General features: G+C 49.9%; 1 protein-coding gene across 1 annotated transcript in view; it reads left to right on the top strand.

Moving 5' to 3' along the window:
• Positions 1-13,867, top strand: part of PRELP (proline and arginine rich end leucine rich repeat protein) — a 17,151-nt gene extending 3,284 nt beyond the window's left edge. Inside the window, exons 2-3 of the mRNA XM_006025025.3 lie at positions 8,279-9,221; positions 12,377-13,867. Coding sequence (XP_006025087.1) covers positions 8,294-9,221; positions 12,377-12,555 — 1,107 coding nt within the window. The 5' untranslated portion in view covers positions 8,279-8,293 and the 3' untranslated portion in view covers positions 12,556-13,867. The remainder of the gene's footprint in view (positions 1-8,278; positions 9,222-12,376) is intronic.
• The last annotated feature ends 569 nt before the right edge of the window (positions 13,868-14,436 follow it).

The following is a 14,436-nucleotide window of genomic DNA, read 5'->3' as shown; positions in this document are numbered from 1 at the left end:
TCAAAGCATTTCTCTGCATTTTTCAAGCTCTGGGTTGAAATGAAAAACTATTTTGCAAGCCGCCCCCTTCAGATGTACTTAGTGTGACCAATGGATCCATAATAGCAATGTTAAGCCAATATCATGTGTGTATGTGTGTGTGTGTGTGTGCGTCCGGAGGTTAGCATGGCATATTTGGCCTTGGAGGGTCAGCATTTGCAGGAAGAGATGGAGCGAGATTTTCTTCACTATTGAATGAAATAAAAATCTCAGGGCTGCATAATCCTCCCCATCACCTTTCATGAGCTTCCTCCCCTTCCTGCCCCATAGTCATGACCCACCCTTTGGAATCTGGAACCAAAACCTCTAAAGCCAGTGATTTCTAAACTCCTCAGACCCTCAGAGTCAAGCCTCAGCTGGTCTGATGCAGCCTTTTCTCCATTTGAAACCTCCAGCACCATGCTATTTACTGCAACAGAGGGAAATCCCAAAAACTCCACCTGCATGACTGTTCAAGCTCCCGGGGCACCTTCCAAAAGTGCCCTTGGCCAGGGCTGTCTTTCTCGGGTTGTCCTTCCACCACCTGTGCGACGTGTCTACCATGCAGTGTGCCAAGTTTGTCCAGTTGTAGTAGAGCTGGTCCAAATATTTAAAAAAATGAAACATCCCTGGAACTTTTGGTCCAAATTTTGAATTCCAACCACAAGTGGAGGAATGGGTAGGGGGAAGGAGATGCCTTTTTCATCCATGTTATTTGCCCTATTTCCATCCAGCTGAACAACAGATGTTAGTCATTAATGCTGTTGTGGTAACAAAAGGACTGTGTGCACCAGTGCCCTCTACTGGGATGAACCAGAGCCACCGAACTGTGTGTCAGAGGCCCTGCCCTGCAGGGAGCAAATATTTCTGTTTCAGAGGGTTGGGTGCCATCCATCTGGCCTTCTTTCCTCCTTGTTGCAATGCAAGTTTCAAGGGCCACCGCCTGCTGCTCACTGGGAACTAGAATGATTTTTTTCCTGCAGATTTAGTTTGTTATTCAACCAATGCATTTGCAACGTCTTTTGTAATAGGCACTGATAACAAGCATTCCTATTTCGAGCTGTTTTGCCTACTGATGCCTGGAGACCAAGTTCTGCAGTTAGCGGTGGTGTTTGCTGAAGGAACGTGCCAGATGTCCTACATGAAATCACTCTCAGACTCAGTTTTTGGGAGATCTTGGGGTGCGATTCTGAGATTCACTTCATGGCAACATGAACGCCGGCAAGCTCAGTTGTGTAAATGCAAATTGAGACTCAACAAATAAGACAAGACTAGCCCAAGAGAGTTGCCTGAAAAGCTCAAGCGTGAGTGGCAACCATAAACATTTTTAGGTGCCTTGGATTTGCTGACATGCCTCATGATTTCTTCCCTGTGGGGAAGAAGTTCTCAAGCCTGGCTTGCAAATAAACCTTGTTGTGAATGTACGTGTTGCTTTGGCCTGAAGGGTTATCTGTAAATGGATCCTGCTTTCTATGAATGTGTTGTAAAGCAAGACTTGGTGGTGTGGTATCTTTTATTGGACCCGCCACAAAGTTGGGGGAGATGTTAGACAAGTCTTTGGGCCCGAAATGTCTTTCCTCACAACACTGCAACACTACCAAGCTTATTATTTGGAACAGTTTATGTGAGAAAACTTCACCGGTTGTTATTCATCTATTTGTAATCTTTAATTAGTCACTGGGCCACTAGGTAGCAGTTGAAATAGCACGGTGATGGTAAGAGCAGAAGATCCTAGACAGATGCTATAGAGAGACATGCCATGAATTGTTACTGTCAGTAGAAGAAGGGTGTTTGTACCTGAAAGCTTGCAAAGAACAATTTTTCCAACTATTTGGTTGGTCGAATAAAAGAGATCACATCTACCCAAAGAGCCTAGCCTGCCTGTGTCCTGAGACCAACACGGCTACAACCAACCACCCTACTGTCAGTAGAGATGGAGAGGGCTGTAGCAGCTACCTTATATCAATAGTATTGTTTCTGTTCTCTGACATTTTTATTGTTTTGACAAACAGCAACTAATATAGACCCTGCTTTCGGCTTTGAATTTCAAGGCCAAGAGCTATTTGTATTAAAATGAGGATTCCTAAACACTGTCAGACATAAATCAATAGCTCCTCTTGCACAGTAGATGTTGTGGCCTCATGAATAACAGTAGGATGAATTCACCAGGTTTTCATGGAAAAGTAGAAGATCCTCTCTCTGCGTTGTTCCACCAGCGATGGCGTATGTCTTTAGCAACAGCATCAACTCAGCTCCTCTGAGGTCATCACCTCTTGCCCGTGACTTCATACTCAGTTGCCATGGAATCTGTCGTGATGTCAGCAGCTGTGCGAGCTCAGTGGGTGATGGAGTCCCAGATCTGAACATGCTTAGTCCAGACAACACCAAAAATGCATGGTCCACTTTTGCAATTGGCTTTTCCTTCTGTATTGGACTAAACCAAACTCCTGTATCCAACTGCTGCCCATCCCCAGCTCCTGTGGTTTTTGAAATCCAGATTTGAATTCTGGAGCTTGGGTGGTGTCCAAAGAAACAGCCTGAAACAAGGAGGATGTGGTTGAAAAAGGACTGCATGTACTGAAGGGGTCAGAGAGGCACTAGACGGCGGGCTGTAGACAATCCCCCTATGACAAAGCTATCGGTTCTTTGCGGTATTCTGCATTTCCTCTCCTTCCTGCCCCTTTGTCCCTCCAAGAGAGAACTTTCTTCTGATACCACCGAACCAACACTCAGCAACTTCTGGGCCTGAACACCTCCCCTCCCCAGCCTGGGATACCAGAGCGTTGATTGGAAACAGCAGGGACACAAGAAGGGTTTGAGGGTTAAACAGAGCCAGATGGAAGCAGCGAGACATAAAACTGGGATTAAAAGAGAACAGAATCTCTTTATGGAGACAGTAAATTACTAAGAAACCCAGGAATGCACTGGGTTGCCTTCACTGAGGTATTTTAAATGGAGTGGAGTTGTCCATGAAACCAATGTGTCAGCAGCTCTCGATGGAGACTCCCCACATACAGGGTATTTTATATGGTGCTTGCCTGCAGCTCCCCTGAGCTGGGAGAAACACAAGGCTCGGCCTGGGCCTGGGGGATGGGGGCCCGGAGGGTCATCCCGGGCTGTGGCATCGATCGCTAAGGCCCTGGTCAGTGTATAAAAGGGCTGTCTGAGAAGGAATTTCCTCCCTGGCGAAAGACAGCCGAGAAGCCTGTTTACTGGCGGGTGCTTCTATTTGCCGACGAACCGTTCCACTTCTGAGCCATGTTAGACCTCGCTGTTTGCTTGTTAGCCTAACGCTGTTGACATTTCCTTGCCGCAGACCGAATGGGGACTTGCCGTCCCTGACTCAGCCCCTGTCTATGCTGCTGGCACAGAGCAGGCACCGTACGTGGCTGCCCTGTTTGCCAGTGGGCGAGTGAAACCCAAGGGGACCACTTCCAGTTGTGTGCACATCCCCGACACCCGGCCTCTGAGCTGTCCCCGTGTAGGGCTCCCCTACACTTGCAGTGAAGTCTGAGTGGCACCAAGGTCTGTTAATGAGCGTGGTGGGGGATGAGGGGGCGCCCACTTCGCTGTATAGTGGGGATGGTGTGCAATAGGATGGGGAGCACTGAGCTGCATAGGTTGCTTTATTTGCTCTTCATTCAAGGGCTTCTGCCTGGTGCCTTTCATCCCTGAAAACTGTCCCTCTTGTGCTGCACCGGAGGGAAGTAACAGCACCTTCCTGAGCTTGTGCCTTAGCTTGGTGACTAGGACGGGGCATGGGAAACAGCCCATCGAACCCGGTCTCCTTGAGTCTCCCAATGCACCCTGTCAGCTCAGCCAAGCTCAGGGAGACGGTTCTGCTCCGTTCTTTGCACACGATCTTCCCCATGCGCTCACAGCATCCCTCCTTGCCAGGCTGGGAAGCAATATGGTCAGCGCATGTCTGCTCCTCTTGCAGTCCCCGGGTTTCTCCTTCTGCCGCTCGCAGCGCAGAGCTAGATGGATGCCTGGTATGGCCCGGTGGGGAGTTCCTGTGATCTCTGTTCCCTGTTTCATCTCACTGTATTCCTTTCTCCCCCTGTCCCTCGTGTGTTCCTGAGCTCTCTTCCCTTTACCGCAGTTCCTCTGGCTGCCCAGACAGCCTGTCAAGCTCAGCTGCGTTCGTGCCTGTATGACACACAAGTCTGAGCGAGCCTGACTAATAGGCTGAGGCATCTGCTGCACACGCCGAACACCTCCTGTCGCACCTCCAAAAGATCCAGGGCAGAGGCGCAGCCCTGACCGTCGCTGCCTGGGGGCTCCTCAGCCCCTTTGCTTCCTCCAGAAACCCCCCACATACATCCCTGCTTTGCCAGGGTGAAAGCAGAGGAGATGGGTCCCATTTAACAAGCGGGGAGGAGAAAGGGAGCTAAACCTCAGGGAGAAGAGAGCTTGTGACGGTCTCCATGGAGCAGAGGTATAAGGGCACGTGTGGGCAGGCTGGTACCGGGAAGAGGGTTGTTTTTTCAGTCAGGCCATTGACCTGGCATTCAGGAACACGAGGGTCAGTTCTCAGACCTGCCTCGGGGACTGTGGGAAAGTCACACTCTCTCTCTGCATCTCATTACCCCCCTCAGTAAGATGGAACGGGATCCTCCCCTTGCCTATTTAGAGGGTAGGCAGGTCTAGGCCTGAGCTATCTCTTACTGTGCATCTGCCCCACCCTTAGCAAAATGGGCTCCCGATCTCTGTCTAGGTGCTAACAGAATACAAACACGCTGATGGGTACTGGATTGAAATGCTTTGCTGCGGGCCAGAGAGCGAGACTACCTCAGCACTTTCCAATCACATTACACTATATAAATACACTCCATTCAATTAGCCCAATGCCCCTCCAAGGATTTGTGTGCATATTAGCAGCTGTCGGAGTCAGGACTGCGTTACATCTAGCCCGGCAGTTCCATCATTTGTACGTTGCTGCAACGTGGCCCTGGAAGCTAGAGACAAGCATCTTCAGATTTACGAGTTGTTTTAAATCTGCTTTGCATATTTGTACACGGCACCAAATTCCCCTATGGAACCAATTAGGTTTCTACAATGAACCACAGGAACCTCTGTGCAGCAGCAGAATGAAACCCCCCTGGCCAATGCTCATAGTCAAAGCTGAGGCACGGGCAATGCAGCCTGAGCGCATGACTGGGGGCCAAAGACCCCTGTTCTCTCTTCTTAGCCCTGGCATTGCCTTTCTGTGTGACTTTTGGTGAACTTGGCCTCTCTGCGCCTCACCTTCCCAGTCTGTAAAATGGGTCTAGTCATACGAACCTGCCTCCTGAGAGGTGTCAAGTGGGTCTGTGGGAATTGTAGGGGTTTGGCACCAGCCGGTTTCTGCTCCCACCGAACCCAACGCTAGCTTCTTTTGAAAATTGACCTTTGCTGTTTATGCAGAACTGTGCAACTAGAAATCATAATGGCACTGCTGAGGATAATGTTGTCATCGCTGAGTCTGCTCCTTACCCGTGTCGCTGATTATTTGACCTCCATCTCATCATGTATGAACAGCTCCCAAACAGTCTGTTCCCAGCTTCTCTGTAAGGCAGAAAAACTTATAACCCAGAGATGAAGCGACTTGCCCAAGGTCATGCAGGAAGACTGCAGCGCAGCAGAGGACTGAACCCAGCTCTCCTCCATCACAGACCCGTATCTTAAATACTACCAGACCATCCAGCTTTGTTAGCCGTCTACCCGCTCCTGTCTTCCTCATCTCAGCAGTCCGCCAATTTGCTACTGAATCATTGCTGTCTGGCTCAGCTACAAAATGAAGCATTGCAGTGATGCATCCACCGTGCCTATTTCCAAAGGGGCAATCAGTCCTCTTTGCCAAGGCTGGGATGGCACCCGGGCTTCTTGACAGAACCGTAGCTTCGTAAGTTAATTACCACCCAGTCACGTGTCTTCATCCTCATGAATCTGAGTGGTGCTGCAGGATTCACTGCAGTCACTTGGTGGCACTGCAGATAAAATATCCTTAAAAATTAAAGTGAAATCATGGTTCAAAGACACTATGGGGCTTGTGTGGTAGAGAAACCAAGAAAACAACCCCCGCCCTGGCTCTCTGTCATTGACAACCTCACCTCTGGGTATATTTTCCCCTTTCTCTCTCTGTTTTTCTGTCCATTATATTTTCCTTTGCTGGAGATATTACCTTGTGCTATTTGTGGCTTCGAGACCTTTGCGTATCTTCCTTCTCGCTAGCTATTTAATAAATGAAATTACTGCAAACTCATTTTGACACATGAGGAGCCTGGGGCATTGGGAGCCCGATGGAACAGCAATTGGTTTAGGGTGGGTGTAGTTGGCTTAGGACATCATTTGTCACGCAGAGATCTAATGATGAAAAACCACAGATCCTGTTAGGGGCTATTAGCCTGATGCTTCAAGGGAGAAACCAAGCGGGAGCTGCCTGGATTTGGGGCTAAACTTTCTGTTTGGGCAGCTTCGCCTTTAATTATGCATCATGTGAGTTATCCACCTTCCAAAAACACATCCACCGCGGCCACTAATGGAGACGGATCATCAGACGTGACTCCTACCTTGCCTTTCCTATTGCATCTGTTAGCTGATTACCTTCCCTTCTTTTCTTTTCTTTGCTGCATCAGGGCCGTGGCGGATCTTCTGTTCTCTGCTATGATGGATGGTTCTTTGTAAGAGCAAAGCAGAATAGAAAAACAATCAAGCAAAGCTGCATTGAGTTTACCATTGACCCCGCTCCATCAGACCTCTCTGGAGCAAAGTTGTTTCATGGGAGTGGGAGGAAGAGGCAAGATAGGGGGAGGCAGTAATTAGAGGTGTTTAATTAGAATTTGAAAGGCAGATCTGCAGTGGGAGTAAGCTGGAACTGCATTGCGGTCAGTGCAGGCGCTACATCAATCTCTCAGCTGAAGTTCTGGCCCAACTTATTCTGTGGGTTGCCTTCGAATCCACTGCTCCAGGCGATGCTATCTCAGTATGTCTTTACCAGATGAGTTCAACTCTGGACTCAAAAGCACCTTTCCTTGCTTGCCAGGTCACCTGCTATGTAAAATCATACTGGGTTCACTCCATCCAAATCCAAGCCTCTCCCCAAATCCAGCCCTGGTTTGGAGCTCGGCTGCACTTTCCAGAGGCTCCTGCTAATCCCAAATGAAGCCAAGTTTGTGATCCCCTGGCATCCACGTGAATACCTGTGAGGCCACGTTCCACCCCCTGCCCCTCCCAAACTTCCCTTATTGTCCATGTTCCTTTATTAGGGATGTCTAAGGGGAACGGTGCCTTTTCCTCCCGTGTTCCAGCATGGAGGAAAAGACCCCAGGGAAATGCATCAAAGCAAAACGCCATCATGTGAAATGGGCCCCTGGTGAGTGGAACAGATTAACAAGCACATGAGCCAACTGCAAAATGTGCGATTCCCATCCCCTGCTGTGTGGAGCACAAACACGACGGCTCGATCCGTGGAGGGACCGAGCCTGCTCCACTGCTGACGGAGGGGGCGTTTTGCATCTCATAGAGCTGTTCGCGCTCTCTCTGATGAAAAAGAAACTTGGCGCAGTTTATCAGACGCAGCCTCTTTGGGAAAGCGAGTGGGTTGTTAGGTACCGTGCGGTGATGAGAGGGTGACATGGGGACCACAGGCAACTCCCAGGTTGGGCAGACACCCCTCATACTGCACGCTCATCTCTTCTGGGCATCTTGCCTCTGTCACACGAGGTGGGAGAGCGATGGGGAAGCTTAGGAAAACAGGTGCTCATGTGTGCGAGTGGCTATCTCGGCTTCACGAGGAGAGCTATTCAGGACCACCCCATGTTGTGTTATCTGTCTCTGTCTGTATGCTGTAGTCCTCAACTTTATTTCCCCCTTCTACTTCTCTTTCTCCTCACCTTACTGCCCTCACCCATGATGGGGACACATATTTATCCATGTAGAAACACATCTCTAGGTGGGCAAGAGGGAACCCTAATACAAGGAAGCAGGAAAGCGGTGCTGGCCCACAATGAGTGGGTTACTAGCTCTCTCGTGGATTCCCTGTAAGGGGAAAGCATGGGGGTCTTGTGGTTAAAGCACTAGTCTAGGGCCTCAGCAGATTTGGGTTCAAGTTCTGTGTAGCTTTGGACAATGCCCCAATCTCTCTATCTCATCTGCAAATGGGGTTATTCATCCTTCCTGGCCTCGTGTTGAGGATAAGTTTATTGATGTCACAGCGCTGGGGGATGGTTATGATCTATACGGGCCTGTTTTTGAAGCTGTTCTTCCTGTTCCCCCTCAGGTGAATACCTGGACCATGAAGGTGGCCTTCAGATTGCTTCTCCCGCTCATCCTCTTGCTGATCTTTGAGGTGAACGGGCAGCGGAAGAAGCCTCCACGGAAGCCTACTCGCCGGCCACCCGAGCCAGTTGAGCCCACAGAGTTGCCTCCGCCCCTGCCACCGGGCCCCCCCTCCGTCTTCCCAGACTGCCCCAGAGAATGTTTCTGCCCCCCAGATTTCCCCTCCGCCCTTTACTGTGATAGCCGCAACCTGAGGAAGGTGCCCATCATCCCCTCCCGGATCCACTATCTCTACCTGCAGAACAACTTCATCGAGGACCTCCCGGAAGAGTCCTTTAAGAATGCCACAGAACTGAAGTGGGTCAACCTGGACAACAACCGCATCAAGAAGGTGGACAAGCGGGTCTTGGAGAAACTGGACAATCTGGTCTTCCTTTACATGGAGAAGAACAAGCTCCGGGAGGTGCCTAACTTCCTGCCCCCCAACCTGGAGCAGCTGCGCCTGAGCAGGAACCACATCTCCAAGATCCCCTCCGGGGTCTTCAACAAGCTGCAGAACCTGGTGCTTCTTGACCTCCACAAGAATGAACTGGACGACATGGACTTCAACAAGAACACGTTCAAGGGCCTGAAGAACCTCATGCAGCTCAACCTTGCCCATAACACCCTGCGGAAGTTGCCCCCTGGGGTGCCCAGTGCCATCCACCAGCTCTTCCTAGACAGGAACTTCATTGAGGACATCCCCAGCGAGTATTTCAAGAGCTTCCCCAACCTGGCTTTCCTCAGGCTCAACTACAACAAGATTACTGACAAAGGGCTGCATAAGAATTGCTTCAACCTCACCAACCTCCTGGTGCTGCACCTGGCGTACAACAACCTCACGAGTGTCCCCTTCATCAGCTCCAAACTGGAGCACCTCTACCTAAATAACAACTCTATTGAAAGTGAGTGGGGCTGGCAAACCTTTGGGAGGTTCTGGTTGGGTGTAGAGGAGGGAGATGTACCTGGGGACTGTTTAGAGACGGCTTCTTTCAGTGTGAATGCCGCCCTTAGGGCAGTGACTCTTCTTAATGGGTAGTTGAACGACCTACACCTAGGACAGTGGGGGCCAAACTTTTTGGCAAGCATGTCACAGATTAGGCCTGTACTCTCCAAATACTACTCCAATCTCCTTTCCCTGCCTGATTTGCTGCTCTGCTTTTTGCTTCCCATCCTATCTGCTGCTGGGCTGCCTGTCCGCTCCCCTGTCTGCCATATGCCACACACAGGCTGCCAGTGCCACTTGTAGCCCCTGTGTCACAGGTTGGTTGCCCCTGACCTAGGGGATAGATGGTCCAGCATTTAGGGCCCTAACCATGGGGGTTATGAGATCAGATTTCAGTTCCTTGCTGCATCTCAAATTTTCCCATGTGACCCTGGGCAACTAAGTCTTATCCATCTGCCAAATGGGAAGAATACTTCCTTACCCCCCAGAGGCACCCAGATAAATGATGTACAAGTTGCAAGGTGCTCAGATGGTACAAGTGGGTGGTAGGCATGCAAGTGGTAGGTAGAAACAATCCAGCATACCCTTCTGTAGCAGAGCCTCCCAGGGCTGGGAAGCGAAAGGAGAGCAGGGCTACAATGGTGATCTCCGCCACAAATCCATCGGGGCCAGTTTCATGCAGGTCAGGCAAAGAACAGCGATTTCACGGGACAGGTGCTAGCCCCCAAAAATGCATCCACGCAGCAGGATTTTTGCTGTCTGTGTTCCAGCCACCAATTGTCCCCGTGGAAAGCATCTACAGGGGAGCAAGAATGCAGAGGTCTTTCCAGGCATTGTCTGCATGCAAAGGGAGATCGCACATAAAAATCAGCCCAGCTCTTTGTATTTCTGGCTGCAGAGGGGCACCCAGAACAGGGCATTGTACAGCAGCAGTACATGAAGTTCATACCTCCGTATGTGGCAATTTATAACATGCATTCCCTCTGCAAGCCACATGGACAAAAGGTCAACAGTAGCTTGTTGATTCTAGCAATGACAGCTTTAAGCCTAAAATCCTTACTTGGACACAGCTCCCGTTGAAATGAATGGGGAGACTTTCCTGCAAAAGGAGTTTTTAGATGTAGCTATAAGCATCCAGATGTTCCAGCACTGAAATTCAGCCATTTCTGAGGTGACACGTGGCAGCTTTAGCTGTAAAGGGAGACTCCACAACAATAGCAGCATTTACCTTATGAATGTACTTGTTTCTGACCCTGGGGTTTGAATAAAAAAAGGGAGAGAAGCAGGCTGTTTCAAGGTGGGGAGCCTCATGGAGTTAGGTTTCCTTCACCAATGGCTTCAGCATCAGGCAAAAAGTAACAAAAAAGACTGTAAGGCCAAGTCCAGGTCTCGTGGAAATGAAAAGAAGGAGCCAGCAGCAGCCGAATGGAAAGCAAGAAGGCTAAATAAAAGGTGCATTAGGGCCAGATTTTAGCTACAGGGGAACCCAAGGCCAAGTCACAGCTTGTTCTATAACATTGCTATTCAGCCTGGTTATGAAGCATTGGGTAATAGGATATTTTCTACCATAGGCACTTTCTGTGAAGACAGACTCCTATGCCAGTCCTCTGCACTGCCAGCCCTCATGACTCCACCTTGAGTCACTCGCTATTTGATGCTTACTTAAAGCTCCTGTTCCTGGAATCCCCTTATTAAACCAGAGTCTCTGGTTTGTCAGTCTTTCTAGCTTGCATGGTTATAGAGACCAGTTTGAAAGTATGGTCTCAAAAAAAGCTTGAGAACCAAAAGGCAAAGGAAGAAATCCCAATATTTTCATTGCTGTTATTTACATTTTATTCTTTTTGGAGCCAATCTGAAAATTTCCAGAGCCTGGCTCATGGTTTTTAAAGTGATGCAGTTGGCAATGCTGATTTCCTGCTAAAGGCCATTCTCTTTCCATGAACAAAGCTCTGCTGGATTTCTTCTTACCCTAGCTGAACACAGATGACTCAGTGAGCTCCCCAACAAAGCTTAGTCACTTCTAGCTATAACGCCATGGATCTTATTCCTCACCTTCGCCTTGTCTCTGTCTCACCTCACTGCCTGAGGTGCTATATGACACTTTAGAAAGTGAAGATGCAATTTGAGAGCGCTCCAATCAGTCACCTTGCAATCCCAGCATAGCCATGGGAACACACCACCAGCTGTATAACCAGAGACAGAACAAAAAGTGCTAGAATAACCACCCAGAGCTAATGCTATCTCAAGCTCCAGGAGTTACCTGTCTAGTAGTTTCATATGGCAGCAACAATTAGCAATGCTTCAGGCTGTTTTTATATAGGGACAGGGAGAATCACAGACCACAGCTGTCCATAAAATGACCAGGTCAAGAACATTCTCAGCTCAGTAAGGCAGGCCCCCGCTTTGGTGGTCACTGGCATTGGAGCCGTAGCACCTGCCTATTGAATTCAGCTCCTACGGCCCAGCAATCCCAAGGCTTTTGAACATTATGAGGGCATGCTAGGAACCTACCATTCTAGATGGGTCTAATGCACAGCCTAATATGCACAGATGCCCACAGATGTCTACCTGGTATCCTGCCTGATGGTCCATGGGTACATTTCTTACCCACAGAATGAATCCTGGGTGCAAACCCACATCATTGCATCTGTGCTACCTGTTTCACCACTGCAGGCAGGCCAGTTAGAAGCTGTGCACCCAAAATGCATCATTGGATACAATTCTACCAGTACAAAGTGCACCCACCAGACTTCAGAACACATGTCTCATCTGTGTTGGTCCTTATGTGTATTTCTTCTCCTGTGTATGTGCTCCTTTGGCGCTTAAGCACTGCCGTGGTGCATTCCCTATCCAGAGGATAGATGCATTGCATAGCAAGCTGCTACTAGGAGATGGGTAGATACGTGAAGAGTTTAAAGAAAGGGGTGTTAGAGACCTCCTTCACTTGTGCATGGAGAATTTCTCCTTTGGCTTTGGTCTATTCAATGGATGGATGGATGGGGAGGTGGGAGGCTGAATATATCAATAGACATGGACTAGATAAGCTCGATACCAGCCCCCTGGGCTCAGGTGGAGTCTGCTAACCCATGCCAATCCCTTCCCTTCCCCATGCAGAAATCAACGGGACCCAGATCTGCCCCACTGCCATGGTTACCTTCCAAGACTATCCCTCCTCTGAGATGGAAAACGTGCCCCGGCTCCGCTACCTGCGCCTGGATGGCAACCGGCTGAAGCCGCCCATCCCCCTGGACCTGATGCTGTGCTTCCGGCTCCTGCAGGCCGTCGTGGTCTAATCCCTTGGCAGCACCACTCTCCCAGGACTTTGGCTTTGCACAGAGACTTGACTCCAGTCTACGTTAGACATTTGGAAACTATCTTGTCTCTCATTCCCTCCACCCCACTCACCCCTCAATGCCCTTCCTTCACTTCCTCCCACCTCCTTCTTCCTTCCTTGACTGCAGTGAGCCCCATGGTAAGTGTGGCCCAGGGCCACGATGTGGGAGTCGCAGGGGTCTCTTAGATGCACTTCCTATCAGATACCCACAGCACCCACTAGATGGCAATAGGCCACAATAAGCATCCAAGGCCTGAGCATGACATTTGCCCTGCCAGTCCTATTGAGTCAGAGAAGGATTCACCCTTCTTACACCCAGCAGGACGCTTCCTTTCCCTCCCAGGTTCGTATGGGGACAGCCAACTTCCAGCCTTAGGGACCATCTCCAGGTGGTCCCGATGGGACCATTGCCCTGAATCAAGGCCCACAGGTCTATGCAGGTCTAACAGCATCTTCCCCCAACTCCACGCCAGCTCATAGTTGTTCATGAGCTTGACTTTCATCCTCACTGAGAGCACCCAGCATGAAGGCTTGGCAAGCAAGATTACTCGGGAGCTGTATGACGGGTGGGTGAGGTAGAGGGCCCAGAACTGGACAGTGATTGTGAGGCAATTCTAGCAGCTTTATGAGACAAAGCCTCTGCTTTCCAAAGCAGCAACAACCAGCAGAGACCTCAAGTTGCCTTTTAAAGTGTGAACTACTGTCCAGTCCAACCAGGCACAGAGATCCACATCTGGTGCTTCTCTTCCAAGGGCACAGAGCACCCTTCAATCAGATCAGGTTCTGCATCAGGCCAAGTCCTCTCTTGTTCTGTCCTGGCATGGCGAGCACAATGCTTGGGCATGTCCAAGGGAAGCCCCATAGGTTGACTCAATCACTTGTGCCTATGGGTTGGGTTCATCCACCTCCTTCCTGCTAGAGAGCCAGGATGCAGTCTCAGTGAGGTTCTCCAAGGAGCTGAGGATTCTGGGTGCAGCTACTCTCTAAGGTAGGGCAGGTGCGCAGAGCCTAACACACCTTCCTGCACATACAGGAGGAAAAGCATCACCAACAAGCAGGTTCCTCTGCCGCCTGCCATCTTCTTACTGCATCTACTTGCAACACAGCTGGGGGGTACACAGTACATATCCAGATGTGCACAGTACACATCTGGAATACTGTGTTCAGTTCTGGGCCTCCCGCTACAGAAAAGATGTAGACGAATTGGAGAGAGTCCAGCAGAGGGCAACAAAAATGGTTCAGGGGCTGGGGAACATGACTTGTGAGGAAAGACTGAGGGAACTGGGCTTATTTAGTCTAGAGAAGTGAAGACTGAGAGGGGATTTAATAGCAGCCTTCAACTCCCTGCACGGCGGTTGCAAAGAGGATGGAGCTGGACTGTTCGCAATGGGGGCAGATGACAGAACAAGGAGCACTGGGCTCAAGTTGCAGCAAGGGAAGCTTAGGTTGGATATTAAGAAGAATTTTTTTACTAGGAGGATATTAAAATACTGGAACAGGTTACCCAGAGAGGTGGTGGAGGCTCCAACCTTTTCAAAACCCGACTAGACAAAGCTTTGGATGAGATGATCTAGTTGGGGGCTGGTCCTGCTGGGAGAAGGGGGTTGGACTAGATGTGACCTCCTGAGGTCCTTTCCAGCCCTAACTTTCTATGATGCTATGAACACCTAGCAGATAGGGTATCCAGCCATTCTTCACCCCCCTCCCCATGCCTGCATATCACCCAGGGGAGCACCAGGTGGTCAGAGTGGGTCATAGACATCCTGAGCAATACCTCTCTTGGGCAGACAAAGATGCTGGTCTGCCCTGGTGTCAGAATGGTAGGGGGATTCAGCACAGG

The sequence above is a fragment of the Alligator sinensis genome, unplaced genomic scaffold (assembly GCF_000455745.1).
Source record: "Alligator sinensis unplaced genomic scaffold, ASM45574v1 scaffold872_2, whole genome shotgun sequence".
In the NCBI taxonomy this organism is placed as follows: Eukaryota; Metazoa; Chordata; order Crocodylia; family Alligatoridae; genus Alligator; species Alligator sinensis.
The sequence above is the reverse complement of the archived record's forward strand: the minus strand, read 5'-3'. Positions and strand labels throughout refer to the sequence as shown.